Source organism: Chiloscyllium plagiosum, chromosome 4, assembly GCF_004010195.1.
Source record: "Chiloscyllium plagiosum isolate BGI_BamShark_2017 chromosome 4, ASM401019v2, whole genome shotgun sequence".
Classification (NCBI taxonomy): Eukaryota; Metazoa; Chordata; class Chondrichthyes; order Orectolobiformes; family Hemiscylliidae; genus Chiloscyllium; species Chiloscyllium plagiosum.
The window spans coordinates 40,812,656-40,836,747 of NC_057713.1; the positions used below are offsets into that span (position 1 = coordinate 40,812,656).

At 37.6% G+C, this 24,092-nt stretch overlaps 1 protein-coding gene across 3 annotated transcripts in view; it reads right to left on the reverse strand.

Moving 5' to 3' along the window:
• The window catches only part of esrp1 (epithelial splicing regulatory protein 1), an 82,424-nt gene that overhangs the window by 21,555 nt on the left and 36,777 nt on the right, over positions 1-24,092 (reverse strand). For 2 of the 3 annotated variants that reach the window (XM_043688049.1, XM_043688051.1), the window contains exons 12-13: positions 20,684-20,882; positions 9,563-9,737 (exon numbers count right to left, since the gene is read on the reverse strand). In XM_043688049.1, the coding sequence (XP_043543984.1) occupies positions 9,563-9,737; positions 20,684-20,882 (374 nt within the window). The remainder of the gene's footprint in view (positions 1-9,562; positions 9,738-20,683; positions 20,883-24,092) is intronic. The other variant, XM_043688050.1, reaches the window with a different exon arrangement.

Below are 24,092 nucleotides of genomic sequence, written 5' to 3' on the forward strand. Positions count from 1 at the left end.
CCAATACAGTTCAGCTACGCAACTGAAAAGTGATTATATGCAAACTTTTTTTTGTAATTATTATTAGTTAACTATTGATTATTGACTCAACGAAGTATTTAAGGTTTATTCAAAGCAATGTTTCAATGGAAATGTCAAAACAGTATGCAGCTGTGGAGTGATGTACAATCCACAGTGCGACTTGAGTGCAGGGAAAGAAGCTGACTGGTGAATATTTCTCGTCTTTAAAGTGAAACTAATGTCTTCAGTTTGTGGTTAAATCTCCAGTGTTTTTCTTCTTCTCTTTTAAAAATAGCTGCATAAGAATAAGATTGATACTGGTAACTTCTTAAAAATCTTTTATAAGTAAAACATTACAGTAAAATGTCAAGAACTGGAAATTCAGAGCCATTAATTTGGAAATTAAATCAAATATGATAGCAGGCTTTAACATGCAGAAGCTGCTGGACAACAATATGATGAGAGTGAACATATCTGTACTAAGTGCTTGCAGCCCAGAGATCTTCAGATCTGAGAAGAGGAATTGGAATCTGAGTTGTAGACATTGCAGACATTCTCAGCATTCAGAGAAGGGACAAGTTCTCTAAGCACTTTGCTCCAAAGGGCAGTAGGACACAGACTAAGTAATTCAAAATTGGTTGATGAATAGGAACAGGAAGGTGTAACTACAGGTGAGGCATATATGAGACCTGGAGTTTGTAATGGAGAAGACTTGGTCCCTGCAACTGTCCAACAGTTATGAGGCTTTGTAAGTTTTTTTTTAATTCACTTGTGGGATGTGGGTGTCGCTGGCTGGCCAGCATTTATTGCATGTCTTGAGCTTTCTTGAAACGGTAATGGTGAGCTGCCTCTTGAACCATTGCAATCCACATGCAGTAGGTTGACCCACTATGGCCTTAGGGAGAGAATTTCAGGAATTTGACCCAATGACACTGAAGAAATAGCAATATATACCTAAGTCAGGATAGTGAGTGGCATGGGGGGGATCTTGCAAGTGGTGGTAGAGGTAGCCATTAGGAACAATTTATAGACAGTGTTTGACACCATTTCCTAAAACAAAATGCTGTGAATCCAAAGAGGAACAGGTTATTTTGGATCTGGTGATGTGCGCTGAGGCAAATACAATAAATGATGTCAAAATAAAAGATTCTCTTGGAAAGACTGACCATAATATGGTAGAATTTAGCATTCAGTGGAAATGATCTTTGGTTGGAAAGAACTGTGCTAAGCTTGTACAAGGGCAATTACAAAGGAATGAGAGCAGAGCAAGCTGGAGTGGGCGGGACAGGCATTTAGCAGCAAAGAGTTGAGACAAAAAAGGAAGATGTTGAGAAAATAGTGTGATGCTCACAGCAAAATTACATCCCAGGGAGAAAAAAGGAATGTGGGAAGGAAATAAGCACTAAGCATGGTTAACCAGAGAAGTTAAGGCTAGGATCAAACTGAAAGAAATAGAATTAGTTCAGAATGGCTCTATGGTCAATGCAGACATGGTGAGCTGTAGGGCCTGTGTTCCTATGCTGCACTGTTCTATGCTGTTTGTATTAATATGATAAAAATTAATGGCAAAGCTGAGAATTGGGAAAGTTTGAAAAAAACCATATAATCAACATAAAATGGAGAAGATAAACTTTGAAAGTAAACTTGCACGTAATATCAAGACAAACAGCAAGATCTTCTTTAAATATATAAAGAAAAACAGAAGCCAAAGTGAACATAGGCTCCTTAGAGAATGAGGTTAGGGAAATATCAATGGAAATGGCAGAGGAGTTGATTAAATATATTGCATCAGGCTTCACAGTTGTATTCCAAAATTACTAAATACTGAGGGGCAGAAGGAGGAGAGGAAATAGGTTCAATAACTAACCCGAGAGAAAACAAATGCTCAGGAAACCATTGGGCACATCACCAATAAGTCCTTTGGACCTGATGGGTTGCATCCTAGGATATTGGAAGAAGTAGCTACTGAGCTACTGGCTGCACTGGTGGTAATCTTTCAAGAATCCTTAGATTCCAACAAGTCCCAAAGGACTGGAAAACTGACAATAGGTAACTATAGGTCAGTTAGGATAATGCCTGTTCTTGGGAAATGATGATTTCTGGTAGAAAGGATGCAATGGCAGAACATTTAGGATTATGTAATATAATCAAGCAGTCAGCAATGCTTCATAAAGGAAAAATCATGTCAGACAAATGTATTAAATTATTTGAGGAAATAACGAGCAGGTTTCATAAAGGAGAAGAAGGGGGTATGATATGTTTGGATTTTCAGAAGGCATTTGATAAAGCACGTTAGGTTACTTAATAGGATAAGCCCATGCTATTGGAGGTAGCATATCAGCACAGATAGAGGATTATTCAACTAATAGAAGATATACTTATAGAATAAGAGGAGCATTTTCAGGATGGCAAACTGTAACTAAGACAGTATCATAGGACCAGTTGGGAGCACAATTATTTATAAAATATTAATAATGTGGATGAGGAAAGTGAATGTAGACAATTTGCAGATGACACAAAATTAGATGGGATTACAAGTGGTGAAGATGACTAAAGACTCAACAGAGGGATATAAACAGTTTAAGCAGTGGACAAAAACTTGGCAGATGGAATGTAATGTGGAAAGATTTGACGTTGTGAATTTTGGCAGGAAGAAAAGGAACTGAATATTATTTAAATGGAAAAAGACTACAGAAAGATACGAATAGAGCGATTCAGGAGTCCTTTTGCATAACTCTCAAATAGCTAGCACATGAGTTCAGCAGATAATGGAAAGGCAAATAGAAATGGTTTTCATTTCAAGGAGAATAGAGCCTTACTCAAACTATACTAGGCACGAGTGAGACACCAGCTGGAATACCATTTTGGGACTCTTCTCTAAGGAAAGATATACTAGCAATGCAGGCAGTGCAAAGAAGATTCACTATGCTGACCCCAGGTATAGAGGAAGGAGTGAAACTCTTGTGAAAAGAGTTTGAAGAGGTTGGACCTGTACACATTGGAATTTGAAGGAATGAGAACTGACTTATTCACACATGTAAGGTTATTAGGGGAGTTGACAGTGTAGATTTGGAAAAGTTTTCCTGTGAGAGATTCTAGGACTAGAGGGTATAATCTCAAATAATCACGTGTTACTCTTTTAAGGGGAATTTCATTTCTCAGAGGGCAGTGAATCTGAAATTCTTTACTGTAGACGTCTGTTGAAGCTGGGTTGCTAAGGATATTCAAGGCTGAAACGGACAGATTTTTAATCAGTAAAAGAATCAAGGGATATGGGGAAAAGGCAGGACAGTGATGTTGAGGATTACCAGATTGGCCATGATTTCATTGAATGGGAGAGCAGGCTTATGAGGGACTAAATAGCTTACTTCTGCTCATATATCTTATAATCATTTGAAAAGACTTCACAGCGTTTTCATCTATTTTTGTACAATAAATATTATTTTCTCCTCTTCTTCTGTATTGATCAACCCTCCAACTATCCAACCCCTTCAGCAAAATTTCCTCAGGACTGAATGTGCAATATGTGCCACATTGGTCTGGTTCAATTACTAGCCTTTAGAAGGTACTGTTGTGCAATTGCTTTATATTTTCCTATTGGCTTCTAATTGGATGCTTCCCAACACTGACATAACTGAGGTCACTTTGTGGGCTATACAGGTACAGACCTGTACTATAGCATTCCATGCATGTTGAGCTTTAGTAAACTTATCAATTATTACATTCTCTCTACTTAAAGAATAATCATCTACACAAAAACAATTTACTGAGGAAAGCTGCTTGCTTATTTCCAGAGATTAGGAGTCGAGGATAATCTGAACCAATGCTCAATAATATATGACCTTATAAGTGTAAAGCAAGAAGTAGTTCACAACTGTATGAAGGGTCAAAACATTCTTGACATTATGATAAAGCTAACACAGTTAGTTTATTGGTTGCAGTTTAGTTATTAACTTGCTCTGTTTTTATAAATACTTTTATTGCTTTTCCATGTTCATGAATTTAAAGATCTTAATTCAAGATAACTGGGTCATTAAATGGTTAAGTCAGATTCTGATACAGTCAGACCAAAATAATTAACTCATATGTTTCTTTCTTTATTTAAAATGCTGAATGGCAAGCTAATTTAATAGGTGTGTCACAATAAATTACTTATATAAGAAAGTCAATCTTTGGCTTAATTTTAGCAGTCCTATCTTCCAGTCAAAAGTTGCCAGCAGTGGCTGAGTCTTGTAAACACTTCAGTAAATACTGGAGCTAATATTCTGAGGTGCACAAATGTAACTCTGTTCTGTCTAATTTTTCCTGCCACTGCGCTGACTTGCAAGGTTTCTGCGAGGCCGTGATTTCTGGAAACACAACTCAATGTGTCCACATGCCAGTTGGTAAATTCAGATGGTCATGCAACTTATCAGGAAAATTGAAACATACACTAACACAGAGAGACACATGCATAAAACCAATTGTTCTAGTCGAAGTTTATATTACAGATTGTTTTTTCAATTTCATGTATGGAAGGTGTAAAAATCCAAATCAAGTTAATTAAAATAATAAACAAACTACTGGTTGAAGGAGTCTACATAAAGTGATTGTGGTTACTCTCTCAGTTCAGTTAATTGTGGGGATAAATGCACAGCATTGACACCTCCAATCCAAAAGATCACATGTTGACTGGAGAAGAAACAATTCCATTTGGTTCAGTACATGTCGGAGGTAAGGTATGATGTTAAATACAAAACAAAGCTTTAAAATGCATTTAACCTATCCTAGCTTACACCAAAATGCTTAATACAGATATAAGGACCAAATTTTCATGTCTGCATCCGTGTCAGAATGGAGGTTAGTGGCCTTTAAAATGGTATGGGGATTCCTACCCCTATTTCTATCACTGGGTATTTACAGGATACGTCTGTTACCTTGGTCACATTGCTGGGGTAGTCATTTTAGACTGCTTGCATTTTCAGGAAGTTGAGCCTGTTGATGGAACATTGTTCACAGCAACTCAGGAGTCATGAATCATGGGAGACATTCTAGTTTTGCATTCAAAAGAAGTTGCCAACTTTTCATCATAATGCATTGCTATATGACAAGTTAAATATGTTGTCAATATTTTGATTTTTGGTAGGGCTTTGTTTAAAAAGTGGTCATAATTGCCAAAAAGTATTTGGACAAGTCACACTAAATTATCCACTGGATAAAGTGCTCTTTTATTTTGAATAACGTGGAATTTTAATTCCACCTTGTCAATTACACCCAAGCTTTAACCTTTTCTTTGTCTGAAAGATTTGAGTCAACCTTTCACTCAGATTAGTATCTGTTCAATTACTTCAAAGGTGTTTACGTATTCACCCTTTGACATAAGGTTTTGTTAATTCAGTTATGTAATTGAATCACATTATGAATACTTGGCTAAAGTCTGAATTGCTTCAATGTGAGTTTGTCTTGATCAACAGTTTAATGAATTCACAAGAGAATTATGTTTTCTGGAAGCATTTTTGAATATTGGTTTACTTTGACAAGTTTATGACCACTGACTAGGAATTACATTTCCAAGTAAAAATTTGAATAACTGTAACCAAAAGAGAAAATGCTGGAAAAATCTCAGCAGGTCTGGCAGCAGCTGCAATGAGAGAAAAGAGCTGATGTTTCAAGTCTAACTGACCCTTTGTCAGCTTTGACAAAGGGTCAGTTAGACTCGAAATGTCAGCTCTTTTCTCTCCTTACAAATGCTGCCAGACCTGCTAAGATTTTCCAGCATTTTCTCTTTTGGTTTCAGATTCCAGCATCCGTAGTAATTTGCTTTTATTTGAATAACTGTACTTGATTTAACAGTTTGATGAGCATCTAAGAGAATTAAAGGCTTTCCCCCAAGTGAAGTTGAATGACTGTTTGTCTATTTTGACAGTTGCATGAGCATTCCAAAAACTTCCCAGGTAGGAGGCAAGATCACAACTTTGGAAAGTGACCCAAATTGGGATTCCTGCCTTGTAGGCCTATAGAAAAAGCAATCCATTCACCAAGTTCAGAATTACGTCTGCTCATAAGACAAAATTCACAAGAATGCACTGCCTAGAAGAAGAACAACGCCAATTAAATTAATTTATGCCCTGTTTGGCAACTCCCTCACATACCGCCCTGCCCCCTCCCCATCAAAAGATTATCCTTCTTTTGTAAATAATGCTGGACTTGAGCTGGGTGCACTATTTACAAACAAAGAAACATACAGACACAGAAAGTAGCAGCATCAATAGGCCATTCATTATGATCATGATTAATCAGCAACTCAATAGTCTGTTCCCACTTTCCCTCATATTCTTTGATCCCTTTAGCACTAAGTGTTCTATTTAATTCCTTCTTGAAATCATACAATTCTTTGGGCTCGACTGCTTTCTGTATAGCGAGTTCCACAAGCTCACAACTCTCTGGTTGAAGAACTTTATCCTTATCTAGTCCTAAATTGTTAACACAGTATCCTCGGACTGTGACCCTTGGTTCTGGAATCCCCCACCATTGAGAATATCTTTACTGCATTTACCTGTAGGATTTTAGAGCTTTGTTTCCGCTTCACTCCAGTGAATATAATTCTAATCATTCAACCTCTCCTCATATGTCAGCCCTGCCATCCCAGGAATCAGTCTGTACCAAGAGCATCCTTCTTGATATAAGGAGACCAAAAGAGCATACAATATTCCAGGTTGTGGTCTCACCAAACCCTGTATAATTGCAGCAAGACATCTTTGCTCCTGTACTCGAATTCTCTTGCTATGAAAGTCAACATACTGTGATGATGCTGCTCCTTTAACAAGATTATATTGTCCTGGTTTTTTTTCAAGAGTGCTTGTGAAAGGCAGATGTTTTGATTTGTCTGGGATTAGACCGCTTTGATTATAGCTAACAGATACCACCCAAGGCAATAATCAGGAAAAAGCTTTTTCTTTGTAAACACTTGTACAATGAAAGGAGAGTGGCCATTCTCCCAACTTGAGGATTTTTCTAGTTTAGTTTAGTCTTACCTGGGGACCCTGAGAAGCTGCAGTGGAAGAGGTTCCATGTTTTAGCAAATGATCCCTGGCTGATCGTCTCTGCAATCTCTCTCCCCTGTAAGAACTTGTGTTTGAATTTACTTTTTTGGCCAAGGGGTGTGTTTATGGGATGTTGCAGGAAATCGGAACAGCTCTTTGTTGAGTTGCGAGGGATATCATGTCGGTCGGGTTTTCAAATAGTTGTTTTCTAAATTCTGTTTCCTTTTGCTTATGTTTCATTCAGTCATCTGTAAATAAATTCTGTTTTATTTAAAACCGAGTGCTCTGACCAGCTGCATCACTCCTGGAATATCCACCATACACCTGCTTAAAACAACTAGAAAAGTTAGGGTCTGGGCTACCTTCTTGAAATGTTTTGAGGGGATCTGGACTGGTCCATAACAATACCATTTGATCTCTTTACTGCCAGTTGCACCCTGTGTCCTTTACTTCAGCAACTGGTATACAAGGACATCCAGGTCTCATTGAAAATTCTCCTCTCTCAATTTACAGCCATTTAAATAATAATCTACCTTCCTATTTTTGCTGCCTAAGTGGATAACCTCACATTAGACTACATTGCCTACTCAATCAGTTTGTCAAAATCACACTTCATTTCTGCATCCTCCTTACAGCTCACCCTCCCACCCAACTTTGTGTCGTCTACAAATTTGGAGATATTACATTTAGTTCCCTCATCCAAATAATTAATATATATTGTGAATAGCTGGGGTTCAAGCACAAATCCCTGCAGTATCCCTCACTGCAGTCACTGTGTGCTATTTGGTGAAAGACCTGTTTATTCCTACTCTTTGTTTCCTGTTCTGCCAAGTCCTACCAATTTTCCATCCATCTCAAGACACTATAATTCAATGCACTTTAATTTTACACATTAATCTCTTATGTGGGACTTTGTCAAAAGCCTTCTGAAACACCAAATACTGTAATCAACATTCATTGGCTTTGCTTCATCAACTCTACTAATTACATCCTCAAAGAATTCCTGTAGATTTGTCAAACACGATTTTCTTTTTGTAAACACAGCTGACTTTATCCAGTCCTACCACTGTTTTCAAATGCTCAGCTATTAAGTTTTTTATAATGTACTCTAGCATTTTCCCCACTATTGATGTCAAGCTGACTGGACTAGAATTCCTGGTTTTCTCTCTGCCACCCTCTTAAATAGAGGAATTACAGTAGCTACCTTTCAGTCTATAGGGACTGCTTGACAGTCTATAATATCTTGGAAGATGAACATCAATATATCAATTATTTCTAGTGCCACTTTCTTATGTATTCTGGGATGTAGATTATCAGGGCTTGGGGATTTATTGGCCTTTAATCTGATCAATTTCCCCACACCATTTCCCTTCAAATGCTGATTTAAAGATATTTCTTGAAAGTCATGTGATTTAAGCTAATTGGCTGGACTTTTTTTTCTGGAAATCACATGCCTGGCTCTATGGCTTTCTTTTTACATTAAGCATCCTATTTGCAGAATCAACTACATCACTCTCCATCTTGATGAGGAGTTTGACCATATTGTGGTCGCTCATCCCCAGCGGGCCTCACACAACTTGATTTCCAATTATTCGTTTCTCATCACACAAGACAGAGTCTAATCTGGCCTGTTCTAATAGATTGGTTCCTTAACATTTTAGTTTAGAAAACCATCCTGTATATGGGCGTTCCTCCTCTATGGTACTGTTATCAATTCGATTTGCCCAATCTATTTCAATATTAAAGTCACACATAAATACAAGATGTTACTTTATTGCATGCATCTCTTATTTCCTATTTAATGTCATCCCTAATACACCCTAGAGTTTTGGGGTCTATATACAATGCCCACTAATGTGTTTTGCCCTGAGTGTTTCTCAGCTCTTCCCATATAGCTTCCACATTGTCAGAGCTAATGTACTTCCTCACTATTGCATAAGAAAAAAAAAAGAAAAAATATCAGTTAATCTTGCACTCTTCTTGAACTTAAGATGTCCTAAAGTCCGTAATGGCCAATGAAAGATTTTGAGGTGCAGTCACTGTTGTAATCAAAGAAACAAGGCATCAAACTTATATACAGCAAGCTCACATCAACAGCAACAAAATAAATGTCCAGATCCTCTACCTTAGATGTTAACTGAATGGTAAATATAGCCAGGGTGCAAGGAATATTTTGTTGCTATTTTTTGAGTCATATTATGGGATATTTTACATTCATTAAGAGGGGAGAACAGGCATTGGTTGTATCTAAAGAAAAGCATTTTCAGCAGTATAGTACTTGTTTAGCATTGCACAGAAATATATGCCTAGGTTGTGTTCATGTCATTGGAACATGGCTTGAACACATGTACTATTCGTTCACGGAAAATTGCTTTGACTAAGTCTAAACAACAGCAACAGCTGAATTGAGTGTATCACTGAAGAAGGAACTTATTTTTTCTGGTTTTGCAATAACCATTCTACAGTACATGATTAAGTGACTCATTAATTGGACATTACACCATTTGGTTTATCACAAGCTTCTCAATGTAAATTCTCACCTTGGACATAATGCAGAACAGTTCATATAGAACTGGGCACCAGCTGGGTAGAATGCTGTAGAAGGTGGGAGAGCTCGGGGACTGATGAACACAGGTTGCTGATACAGAGCTGCAGATTCGGCTGAAATAATAGTTGCCGGTGTTGGAAATGTATTGTATGTTGAGGGTGACAAGCCTAGACAGGAAAACAGAGAAATCATAATATTTGCTCATGTGTTAAGAGCTGTAAAAGCTGTAAACTTCTAGATCACTTTGCCCATAATGCATAGTTAGCCACCTCGTGAATATCCAAGAAGAAATTTTTTTTCTCTCCCATACCCCTTTTGAAGTCAATAGTTCACAGCAGTAGGGTTTCTAGGCGACAAAGAAAACACTAGTACTTTAACCAAGTAACTAGACCTTTATGCAAGAGTCATGTTCAATCCCTTCATGGCCTCAACATTCACCACCTCCATCACCACCTTTGACCTTACAAACCTCCAAGAGCTCTATGTTACTCCAATTCTGGCCTCTCAAAATTTCTCTTTTACCTTCATCCCAACACTGGAAGAAAGGTTTATGGCCAACTAGGCCTAATCTCTGGAAATCCCACCCGAAACTTTGTTTTTCTTACATTTTTTCAAGAACATTCTCGAAAACCTATTAGTTTCACAAAGCTATCAGTCCCTGGCCCTAACATCCTTACTTGGCTCAGTATCAGTAACATAACGTACAAATAAATGGATTCATGAACAAAAAAAAGCTTTCAGTGTTTATAGATAACTTGGAAGTACTCTGATTAATAAAATTGAAATCCTATATTAACACTTTATATCATCTTTTAAAGGACATGTTTGTCCTTAAAAAGGCTTTTTAATTGCTTCTCTAATTGCTAACATATTTTCTGTATATCTTGAAAGTCTTAATTCAGATTTAACATTTAAAGCAAACATGGTCTGCTTCATGGTCACTACTGAGTGAGCAAATACAAACAGCTAAATTCAAAGCTCCATCAATTATTTTCCAGGATTTGGTGCCCAATCTAATGATTGGGTAAGATGCATTCTTATCATTGTGCTACTTTGTAAAGCCAACACATTTTAGTACTTGTCAAGCAGTCCTCATTTAGACCAAATCAAAATTAAGTAAAGCCCTCTGGGGATCATCAAGTCACTCCAAATTACACACAAGCGGAATCATCAAATAGAATCAGTTCATAAATTTGTATAAAATTAAGACATAGAATTTAGATTATTTTCCTTCAAAATTTTGTTCTCTTCAGAGCCATATTTCTTTGATATATAGAGCCATACAGAGCCACAGACAGCTAATGACAGAAGATGAGTGTTTTGCAGTGAATATGAAGGTAATTCAGTAAATTGTATTTAGTGCATACTCTTATTAAATATACGCAGAAGCCTCTTTGGGAAAGGCCAAAATTTGAAGCTAACAAAAACTACTGCTGCCAATAAACAATAAGGGAACAGCATACTGGACAATTGGTTGGGATGTCTATTGGTAATGAAAATGAAATTGGAGTAATTTCATGGTTAACAGTGGGTCTCCGAGACAATAAACTTTAACATTGTTCAGAATTCTAGATGTGATGACATGAAATAAAGTTAAACACTGTTATGAAGAAGCTTCGTAATTAATACAGCTTGGAGGATTCGAGATTTGGAGGATTGTAGAAATAGGAATTCATTTGAAACTTATTGGACATGCCTTAAGTGAATTCTTTAAAAGAGGTCTTTGAAAGTTCACCGTGAACATTAGAGGTTTATTTTAAACAAAGTTTTCTAGAAATCATTTGACTGGTGATAATTGTTTCTTTGCTGAAGACCACTGCTGGACTGTATACTGACCGACTTGGAGAGGTTCTTCTTTTAATTTGGTCAGTTGGAGGAAACCTGCTATGAACAAACTAAGTTAGAAAAAAACCTTGCTATAAACAAGTTGCCCATTTCTGAAAATAAACCCTCTATGTCAATTCAGGGAGAAAGCTATTTGTTCCTTTTAAAGAGCGATTGAGAGAACATGTGAAGATTGTGCTCTCTGAGCAAGCTGTGTCTGCAAGACAGTGTGAGATTTGTAGTTTGACCATACTTGCCAGAAAGGAGCAACTGACTCTAGTATGTGGTACATTTTATCCTTTTGTGCTCAAGAATAAACCATTAGACAGATTTTTTTTCGTTTTCTAAAAGCCTGTTTTACTTCCTCTTTACCTGAAATGAGTGCATTTGTGTTTGAGTTTTGGAAATATTGATAGAGATAAGCACTGATGCTTATATGTTGCTGACTGTGTATATTAGCCAATTATGCATGTTTATTGGAGAAGATTTGGTTTGATAATAAAGATTGAGAAATATTAACGAATTTAATTCATAGAACTTTTTTGTTGACATAGATAAGGTATTTAAATTTGTGACTATGTTACATATGATATATGAATCCAGAGCAGGAGTAGGCCATTTGGTTGTTCGATCCTCATTCAACATTCAATAAGATCATGAATAATCTGATTGTAACTTCAAATCTACATTCCTGCCTACCCTGATAACTTTCAAACTCTTGCTTAACGAAAAACTATCTCTGCCTTAAAAATAATCAAGGACTCTGCTTCCACCACAGGAAAGAGTTCCATAGACTCATGACACTCAGGCAAAGTATAATCTCATTTCTGTTTTAAACATGCAATTTTATACTTTGATCCCTAGTTTTACATTCTCCCATATCAGGAAACATCCTTCCCACATCTACCCAATCAATATTCTTCAGAATTTTATACATTTCAACTGAGTCATCTCTTACTTTTCTAAGTGAATCAATCTATCCAGTGGATGCAAGCCTAGTTTGTGTAATCTTACATCATAAGACAACTAACCCATTCCTGGTATTAGTCTAGTAAACTATCTTTGAACTACTTCCTCAAATAAGATGACCAATATTATGCATCTAAGTAATTTACAAAAACAGTAAACAGTTACAGTCCCAGCATCAATCCCTATGGCATGTTACTCATTGAATTGTGTCAATCTGAAAAGGCTCATTTATACCCACTTGGTGCAACCTGTTAGACAGTAATCCATGCCAATAAGTTACCCTCACACCATGAGGTTTTATTTTCTGCAATAAACTTTGATATGACACTTTATCAAATACCTTGTAGAAATCTAAGTATAGTTCCCCTTTTTCCAGAGAACTCCAATAGATTGGTCAATTTTAATTTCCCTTTCACAAAACTGTGGTGACTCTGCTGATTATCTTGAACTTATTCGTGTGTCCTGTTAAAACTTCTTTAATAGCTCATAACACATTCCTTATGATAGACATTATGCTAATTGGTCTATAGTTTGCTGCTTTCTGTCTCCCTCCTTTTTGATTGAAAGAGTCATATTCTTTATCTTACAATCTCATTGGATCTTCCACAATTAAGGATGTTTTGGAAAATTAAAAGCAATGCATCAACTATCTTACTATCTATTTATTTTAAGACTTTGGACCACATCTCTGATTGTGATTTCCTGAGTTCCTTCTTATTTCCTTTTCCAATTTATTGCTGCTTCTAGAATGGTATCTGTATTCTCTCATGAAGACAAATGCAAAATACCTGCCCAATCTTCCTGACATTTTCTAATTTGCCACTATCAATGCTCATGTTTCACTTTTTATATCACTAGTGTTCTATTTTTTAAAGCTTTTCACATCTTTAAATATTCATGGAAACTCTTACTATCTTTTTTTTCTATTTCTGGCTAGCTTTTACTCATGATCTAATTTTTCCTTAATTAGGTTTGTGGTTTTATTTTATATTTTGTCCAATCTTTGTACCTGTTACCTATCTTTGCACAATTGTATTACTTTTCATTCAGTCTCTATCTTTTACATTTCTAGTTAACCATGAATTGAGGAACTAGAACTTTTCTTACTCATTAGAATTCTTTATATTCTGAAATCTCCTTAAATGTCTGCCAATGCAATTCTATTGACCTATTCTTTAACCTAATTTCCCAATTACTTTGGCCACTTTATTTTCATTTATGCATAATTGCCCTTCCTAATCTCAGATCCACTCCTGTCTTTTACAGACTGAGTGTAAAACTACATCAGGGTACCCTCCCTATGAGATCATTAATTAATCCTATTTGATTGGACAATACCAGATCTAGCATAACTGCTCTTTGGTTGGCCTCAGAACATGCTGCTCTAAGAAACTATCCTGAAGACACTCTATGAACTCTTTAATAAGGCTATCTTTGCCTATCTAACTATTCTGATTGATACATGGACCAAAGTCTCCCATGTTTTTTATTGTGCCTTTCTGATAGGCTCTTAAAATTTCTTCCTTTATACCTAGTGTACTGAGTGCTTGCTATCAAGGGGCCTGTTCACCACTCCCACAACTGATTTCTTATGCTTATCATTTCCCACTTCTCTACAAACCATTTCCACACCTTGGTTTCTTGAACATAGGTCATCCCTCTCCATTGTGCTAACATTAACAGATCAACCCCCGTCCATCTTTTCCTAATTTCCTTTCATTCCTAAATGTACCTTTCAAAGATTTGTGTCCCAATTAATGTCATCCTGCAGCAGTGTTTCTTTAATGGCGACCATATTGTATTTATTCTTTGCAATTTGCAGTCTCATCAGCTCATCTAATCTGTCTGAGTGCAACCACTTGATGAAGGAGCGATGGTCCGAAAGCTAGTGTTTCCAAATTAGCCTGTTGGACTGTAACCTGTTGTGTGATTTTTAACTTTGTCCACCCCAGTCCAACACCGGCCCCTCCACATTCTGTCTGAATGTTTCAAATATCTTTCAAATATAGACATTTTAGTTTTATCCTTTTACTCCTTTTGTAAATTTTAGTCTTACTGTTGGATGACTCTTAGGTTCATACTCATTATCCAATCCTGTCCCAGTCTGTTTATAATTTCCCATACATTTTCCTTTGGCCTTGACACTACATTTTGATTTACCATATCTTCTCAAATGTAATCCTTGCTCCATTACTCTTTAAAATCTTTTCTACTTTGCTAATTATACTGCTGGCAAGTACACAAGCCCAGCACGGCTCAGGTACACTGGTTTAAATTCCATTTGCCCCAGCAATAGTGCCAGTGACCCATGAACGGGAACCCACTTCTCCTAAGTCAGTCTCTGAACTGTGCTTTCATCTCTCTGATTTGTCCTAAGGGATTTCACATGGCTCATGTAATAATGCAAAGATTATGCTCTAGACTCATGTACTTTGCTCCAGAGGATGTTGTCAATCCTCCTCACTATACTATCACCTAATACCTTCATATTCTTTCTTACTCCATCCTCCTAAGTGATTCCCTGTACCATTAGCTGGTTGTATAATACAAAGTCTGATGCACTTGTATCCCTGAAGCCCCTTTGCCTGAATACTAACCAAATTAGTCAACCCAACCCTAAGGGTATGACTGCTTCCTGGCACAAATAATCCATTTTCCCCCTAGCTCTTGCATCACAGTGTCTAACTCAGCCAAAATTGGAGCATGAGAAAATATTTTTTAGAAGTTACAAGCTCTGGAATAGTGGGACTTCAGTGATGGTGCAATCGTCCAGGCATGGTCATAACAGGACAGAGATGACTATTTTAAATATGAAACATCGAGGGAAGGGGAAAACATTAATACATTTGATTCACTGTGGCTAATGAAATCAGAGATACGTTAGTATCATTTAAATGTTGATGTTATTTGAAGACATCTGCACATTTTATCAGAATACACCAATATCTTTAAGATACATTTTCATAGAATTTTCACTGCGCAAAAAAAGGAATTATGCCTGCACGAGATCTTTGAACTATCAGTGAAACCTAGGCCATCCCTTGCTTTCCCTCAATTTCCCTGTCCATTCCTACTCTCTTGTTCACAATCCAATTCCAGCTTGATTTTACGATGTTTAAAACAATAATTCTCAAATATTTTCGATTGAAGGACACCATTTCAAACAGAAACTCCACCTCAACTCTAATAATGGAATTCATAACATGAAACCACTGCATTTGAATGCTATATTAATAAAACTTTTGGGAAAACAGATAGCATTTACTTACAAAGATCAGTGGAACAGTTGAACCTGATTTTTCTGAAAAGTCTATCTATCCTCATCGAAAGTATATAGAGATAAGAGCATCTCGACAACACCAAGGGAGCAGGAGGAGAGCAGAGCACTGGGGAAGCACACCACATGGACAGCAGAATGCTAGATTCAGCACAAAAAGGGAACAGCAGGAGAACAGGCGGAGCAGATTATACCGTCACTTGCTGACGCTTGACTGGGGCAGCCTGAATGATTGCCCACTTGTCAACAGCATCACAGGTCCTCTGAGGACTTCTGCAGAACCTAGTCTGAGAACCACTAGTTTAAAGAAATTGGTGGCTTACTGAAGACCAGAATAGGCTATAAATTAAAAAGAAAGGATTGCACTGGAGAGATTTTAAAACCTACTTTATTTTATTTCTATGTGGAAAATATAATTTAATAATAGGAACTGTAATGCCATGCACAGGCCCTTGCATATATTAAATAATTTTCTTTTCAGAGGAAGAGAATAGCACACCATACATCCCAAATGAACTGATACTGAATAACAGATAGGAACTCAACTCAAGTTTCGCAAAATAACAATGAAGAAAGTAATGCAAGTAAAGAGTGACAAATCTTCAGAACCAGACGGTTTGCATCCTACATTTTTAAAACATGTTAGGTGGGACAGAGTGGTTGCCCTGATTGTGAATCTTTCAAGCTCTCTTAATACAGGAAACCATTATTTGGCTTAGAAACTGTGCATGACATTTAAGGACATGAGAGGTTGAAACCAAGGTGGCTTTCTTTTTCAGGTACACACTTTCACCACTGTGTATTGATATTAGAGGTAGTGAATGTTTAAACTGTTAGATGCAGTGACTGTGAAGCTTTCTTCTATATAGTTTTGGACTTATTCAGTGTTGTAGGAGCTGCAGTCACTCAGACAAGTGAAGACCATTCCATCACTCGACTGATGAATGCCTTGCAGATGATAGACAAGTGTGTTCATGTAAAAGGCCTAGCCTTTAACTTGCATTTATAGCCACAGTATTTATATGATTTGTCAAGTTCACTTTCTAGTCAATGATAACCACCAGGGTGTTGATGATGGGGGATTCTGGAATCCTAATGTATTTGAATATCATAAAGAGTAGAAAATAGGAACAGGAGGAGGCCCATCACTTTGCCATTCAACACAACCAAGACTGATCCTTTATCACAATCCCATCCTCCTGCTTACTCACCTTACTCTTTGACACCTTTGGCCTCTAGAAATCTTTATAGATTTTAAAATATCCAGTGATTTTGCCTCAAACGCCTTCTATGATAGACAATTCTATAGGTTTACCATTCTAAAAATGCAGAAGTTTTCCTTTATCTCTGCCAAAAATATCTAATGTGTATCATGAGATCATGACGTCCACCCACCCCTCAGCCAGGGCAAACATTAGCCATATATCCAGTCTGTCCAGTCCCGTGAGAATTTTGTACATTTCAATGAGATTTGGTCTCATTCATCTAAACTCCCATTCTTCCCTCATAACAAGCGTAGCATCCCCGCAATAAGCTTGGCAAACATTTGCTGCACCCCACCTATTGGCAGGTATTTCTTTTAAGTAAAGAGACCAATACTGAACACAATGCAAAAAAGAGATCAGCTATAATTTGAACAATTGAGTGTGCGAAGGTAACAAGGCAATATATTGAACAGTTTCAACAGCAGATTGGCCAAGAAAGGGAAGGAAGTGCATAATGTTATGGAGGTGGATGTTGGCAGGCTTCTTAATTGTAAGGTAATTACAGATTAATCATAACATTTTATTGAAGTCCAGTTCAAGTGAGGCAATACAGAGAGAGAAATGGAGTCAGCAGAAAGTATGGAGTAAATGGTTAACTATACAAATTATACACACGTTTAGTAACTAAGTCACAGTGATGTCAGGTCATGAATTAAGTTTTTTTGTCTATACTTACGTACATAGTTTATAGGCAATATTAACTGTTCGTGCTTGTATTGTGTCCATTCTTTCTATGAATTAATTGCTAGAAGTTCTTAATATTCCATTGTAAGGGCAATGAGTGCATGATCTGACCTAAATGTTTAGCTGATGAAAGTAATAGGTCACCCAAATCTGGGTGCTAGAACAGATGCAATGAAGAGATCCAAACAGTTGGTGTCGAGGTAGATGATGACTCGATGTCTGGAGATTTAAGGGGACCAAAAAGAAGAACTTTGATCAGGAAGAGGATTGGGCCAAGAATACATTTTTTGAGGACTTCAAATGGCATGGGAGTAGAATGTCATTTCTCAAAATATTCCATTTAGATAGCAATAATAGAACAAAGTGATTGTACTTCACAAAACTGGAAAATGGAGTAAAGATTTTTGAGGAAGCTGGTGTAACCAATGTGCCAAATGATGTAGAGAAATCAAGGATGACAAGAGACTTAATGCATTACAGTTCATTACAGAGAATGACATCTGTCACTTTAGTTGGAACAGTTTCTGATGTCAGATTGTCAGAAACCTGATATAAAGGATTCAAACAAGTTAACAAAAATGTTATATTTCTATCTTTTTCCATTTGTTTAGTGGCTTCAATCTAGTTTAATTCTAACAATTTACATTTACTATAGTGCCTTAATGGAATGTCTCAAGGCACTTCAGGGGAATATTATAAAACAAATCATAACAGTGGGCCACATAAGGATGTATTGTGTCAGATAACCAAATGTTTGTCAAAGAAGAGCATTTTAACAATTCTCTTAAAAAGAAGAAATCAAGATGAAGAGATGTAGGAAAATATTCCAGAGCATGGGGGCCTAGGCAATTAAAAACATGGCCATCGATAATGCAGCAATTTAAGTTGGACATGCACAATAGACTAGAATGATAGGAGCCCGGATCTTTATTGACTGGGAGGGTCAGGCCGTGGACCCATTTGAAAACAACAATGAGAATTCTAAAATCCAGATGTTGACTGTGAGCAAAAGTCAGCCAGCGAGACTACTTATTGATTATGACATGGGCAGCTGAGTTTTGAATGATTTCATGTTTACTAAGGATAGAATGTGGGAGACCAGCCAGGAATGCAGCAGAATGGTTGCATGTCAAAATAACAAAGGAATGAATGACTGTTTCAACAGGACATAAGCTGATGGCAGGGCAAAGTCAGGCAATATAATAGAGGTGAAAAGAGGCAGTCTTAACGATAGCATGACTGAAGTCAGAAGGTCATTTCAGGTTTAAACATGCCACTCAATTTGTGAACAGACTGGCTTAAACTCCGATTGTTGCCAAGAAGAGGAACTGAGTTGGTATCGAGGGGACGAGGTTTGATGTGAGGATGAAAAACAATACTCACTGTCTTCCAAATATTTATTGGACAAAAATTCTGACAACCCAATAGTAAATATTAGATAATCATTCTTGTAACTTAGCAACAGAGGATAAATTAAAAAGAAGTACTGTTGAGGAAGCCAGCTATCATCATGATTGACATAACAGCTAGTGCTCTTGGATAATGCTGACTAGGGGCATCATGTAAATGAAAAATAGGCATCAACATTGGCAAGCTAATTTGACTGGCAAAGAACAAGATGTTTCTGTAACATTTATGGATGAGTTTAATTGCTGAAATCACATCATGAGATTCCTTAACAGTCATATAGTCATAAAGATGTACAGCACAGAAACAGACCCTGCGGTCCATGCCAACCAGGTATCCGAAATTAATCTAGTCCCATTTGCCAGCATTTGGCACATATCCTTCTAAACCCTTTCCTATTCATCTAGATGCCATTTATATGTTGTAATTGTACCAGCCTCCACTACCTGCTGTAGTAGCTCATTCCATACACACACCACTATCTGCATGAAAAAGTTGCAAATCCTTTTTAAATCTTACCCCAATCACCTAAACCCTATGCCCTCTAGTTTTGGACTCCCCTACCCGGTCCCACAGTGGGAAGTCTCTCTCACCCACACTTCCCAATTACACCGACCGTCTTGAACTAAATACTTTCTTGCTATTTCACCGAACAGCTACGACACAACCTAACCCTCACTGCAATCATTACCTCAGAAGATTACCTTTGCTTCAAAAAGGAGAATTGCAAAAGCCCAGTCAGAAACAAAAGATGTACTAGTTATAGGTTTGCCATGGAATTAAAACATCAGTGTCTGTAAACATAAATTAAGACCAACTTGGAAGTTAATATTTAACTGTTACAAATGTCACCAAAGAATTTAAAAGTTTCTGAGTGATATGAAAAGTTTCATTCAAGTAGAACACCCATTTTGAACAAGACTGCTGAATAAAATTTGAGGCAATTGTAGGAGAATTGTTTGTGACCAAAAGATTTGCAATACTGATTTTCCATTCACCATTAACTTCCGGCCGTGGAGTACTAGTGGCAATATATTTAGTGTGTTATGTTTGTACTGCTGGCACGTTGATACTCGATTATAGTACAGTAGTTCCAATATGATACTCAGCGCTGGAGAGTTCAGCCTGTCAAGCACTGTCACTCTGGAAAGTATGTACTGAGAGAAGGAGGATAACATTAAGATCACTTGGTAGAGACCAGCTGCATTAGTACAAATCAGTTATCAAGTCAACTAGGGATCTTTTGGTAAAATTTAACACCAGCACGTTAATTTTTTTCGTCAGAAAGCACTTGTTTATATTTAACACTCTGCATTATTTCTGTGTTTTTAATGTTTTTTTCATGGAAATAGTTGTTAACCTATTAAGATTGTTCAATGAGTCATCATGATTTTTAATGACTTTATTTGAACTTAACAATATAACTGACCTGATTTGAATTGGCAAGAACAAAGTTAAATAACGTACATGTTATGTCAAATTCCATGGCTAGCCTATGTGAATAACATTTTCTCAAATTTAGCCAACCACAACCAAGGCAGAACGAACTAGTACAAGTCATGCTACTGAAATTCAGAACATAGTACCAAATCTTCCGAATCAAAGAACCAGGAATGTAAAGAGTCATAAAGCTCCAGCACCTACCAGCAAGCAGCGTAGAGCACCATCAAGAGCTAAGCAAACTTACATGGTAACTTACATGGCGGTGGGGACAAGCCATTTCGATTTAAAATGCCACCCATTAACACAAAGTTCATTTCCTCAGCTGAACACTGGAATACTTCAACATATCTGTCCTTCATTGTTCTTTTGTGACGCTTCTGAGAAGTCAGGAATGCTCGATCTGATGATTTCATTTGGATAAAGGCATCACCTGAAGGACGGCCCTAAAGAGGTAATTGTGCTCCTGTTAATAAGTCTGGCAAAGATCTCCCTTCTCAGAAAGAAATCCCTGATCTAGTACAGCTTTATTAACTCACGCTAGGAAAACAAAAGAAATGTAATAAACTCAGACCTATTTTAATCTAATCTTTACTTGGAAGAAAATTAATTTTGATAGAAGTTGTTCTTTTGGGTAATTTGTCAGTCTGTACTTTCCATCTAATATTTACTAATTGGGAGACATTTTCCATACAGTGGAATCTTACCTCCTTTAAAGATTTTCAGAAGTTGAGACCATAAGTGGGCCTGAACCCTGCTGATACTTATTTATCCATGTCTGTAATCATACTGGAGGCAACAAATTCTCTGGTCTGTCCCTGGTTGACTCATCCATTATTAGACAATTTGGGGACTTGCCAATTAGTCTTGCCTGCAGCCCAGCCAGAGGAACTGGAAGATGCTAAAGCAGGAAGAACACAAGGGTTCTTCAAACTAGAGGAAACCTGTAAAGAAAATTATTTACCAGTCCATCACTATGACCACTAAATTACTGAGGCTGTGTTGGCCCTCAGGCTGAGACAGAAAGGCTGACTCTAAAGACCTGTCAAGTGTCTTCCACAAATTGAGATATGTTTGCTGCTTACAAAGTTGAAAATCACACAACACCAGGTTATAGTCCAACAGGTTTATTTGGAAGCACTAGCTTTCGGAACGCTGCTCCTTCATCAGGTGATTGTGGAGAATAAGATTGTAAGACACAGTACTTATAGCAAAAGTTTCCAGTGTGATGTAACTGAAACTATATATTGAAAAAGATCCAATTATTTGTTAAGTCTCTCATCTTTTAAAATGACCATGTTGGTATCAGTTCTTTCATATGATTTGGAGATGCTAGTGTTGGACTGGGGTATACAAAATTAAAAATCTGGTGTTGTGTGATTTTTAACTTCTTTCATATGTAAATTGCAAAACTTTTTAAAAAAATGTTACATTCTCAAGTGCACTTTAACAATTGCACTTGAGCATTATCTGCCCAGATACAGTATTGAAGGTGTTAACTCCCTGTGAGACTGTCTGTGCCACAATGGTCAGACTAATTCTAATCTAAAAAACAGATTTTCAGAATCTTACATAGATTCACGCAGTTTTTGAACAAAATAAAATGTAATTCTGCAAGTACAAATTCACCCCACAAACTTTTATGTGCATGTGGGGGTGTGTGTGGGGGGGAGAGAGATGGTGGGGGTTATGAGTGTTTGTGAGAGGGTATGTGTATGTGTGTGACTATAAAGGGGTTTAAGTCTGAGAGTGTGTGTGTGTGTGTGTGTGTGGTGCAATGGGACATGAACCTGTAGTGGGACATGAACCCAAGGTCCTAGTTGAGGCTGTTCCCATGGGTACCGAACTTGGCTATTAGCCTCTGCTTGGCCACTTTTCATTGTTGCCTGTCCCAAAGTCCACCTTGGACTCAGCCAACATTGTCTATCTCATACACTGCAGGCAAGGATGCCCTGAGGCATGGTATGTTGGCGAGACCAAACAGAGGCTACGGCAATGGATGAATGATCACTGCAGAACAATCAACAGACAGGAGTGTTCCTTCCCAGTTGGCAAACACTTCAGCGGTCCAGAAATTTCGACCTCAGACCTTCGGGTGACCGTCCTCCAAGATGGACTTCGGGACAGGCAACAATGAAAAGTGGGCAAAAGTGAGGACTGCAGATGCTGGAAGCCAGAGTTTAGATTAGAGTGGTGCTGGAAAAGCACAGCAGGTCAGGCAGCATCCGAGGAGCAGGAAAATTGACATTTCGCGCAAAAGCCCTTCATCAGGAAAAAGTGGGCGAGCAGAGGATGATCGCCAAGTTTGGTACCCATGGGAATGGCCTCAACTGGCCTCATGTCACACTACAGGTGACTCCATTCCACTATGCACACACACATAGATAGATGAACACAGCCAGACAGATACACACACACTCTCATACAAACTCTCTCTCGTACACACACATACGTTCCCACACACACCCTCTCACAGACTTAAACCCCTTTACACTCACACTCACACACATACATAGCAAAATTATATTTTACTTTGCTCAAAAACTGCATATATCCAAATAAGATTCTGGAAATCCGTGTTTTAGATTATAATCAGTCTGACCATTGTGGCACAGACAGCCTCACAGGGAGTTAACACCTTCAATACCTTATCTGGGCCAACATGACATTAATTGTTAAAGTGCACTGGAGAATGTAACTTTTAAAAAAATGTTTTGCGATTTACATATGACAGAACTGATACCAACATGGTCATTCTAAAAGTTGACAGACTTAACAATCAATCGGGTCTTTTTCAATATATAATTTCAGTTACATCACACTGGAAACTTTTGCTTTAAATTCTGTGTCTTGCAGTCTTATTCTCCACAATCATCTGAAGAAGGAGCAGTGCTCCAAATGCTAGTACTTCCAAATAAACCTGTTGGACTATAATGTGATGTTGTGTGTTTTTTAACTTTGTACACTCCAGTTCAACACCGATGTCTCCAAATCATCTTTGCTGCATGACATTTTCAAGCAATTCGTACTTTCCATAACTGAATAAGCCAGACAAAATCTATCTAGATAAAGAACATTAGATCACAATTGCAGAAGTAATCCTATTTTATCACTCACTAATGTTGAATGAGTGTACTTCCTGACATATATCGCATTTAACATACCTCTACTAATATCCTAAAATTAAAGTTTGTGAGAAGATTTATAGCTCGGGTGCTCGTTGATGTGGTTCTGTTCGCCGAGCTGAGAATTTGTGTTGCAGACGCTTAGTCCCCTGTCCAGGTGACATCCTCAGTGCTTAGGAGCCTCCTGTGAAGCGCTTCTGTGTTGTTTCCTCCGGCATTTATAGTGGTTTGTCTCTGCCGCTTCCGGTTGTCCGTTCCAGCTGTCCACTGCAGTGGCTGGTATATTGGGTCCAGGTCGATGTGTTTGTTGATCGAATCTGTGGATGAGTGCCATGCCTCTAGGAATTCCCTGGCTGTTCTGTTTGGCTTATCAAACTCATGTTGTTTGTCATCTGTGTGTGTGGCTACGAAGGATAGCCGATCGTGTCATTTCGTGGCTAGTTGGTGTTCATGGATACGGATCATTAGCTGTCTTCCTGTTTGTTCTATGTAGTGTTTTGTGCAGTCCTTGCATGGGATTTTGTACACTAC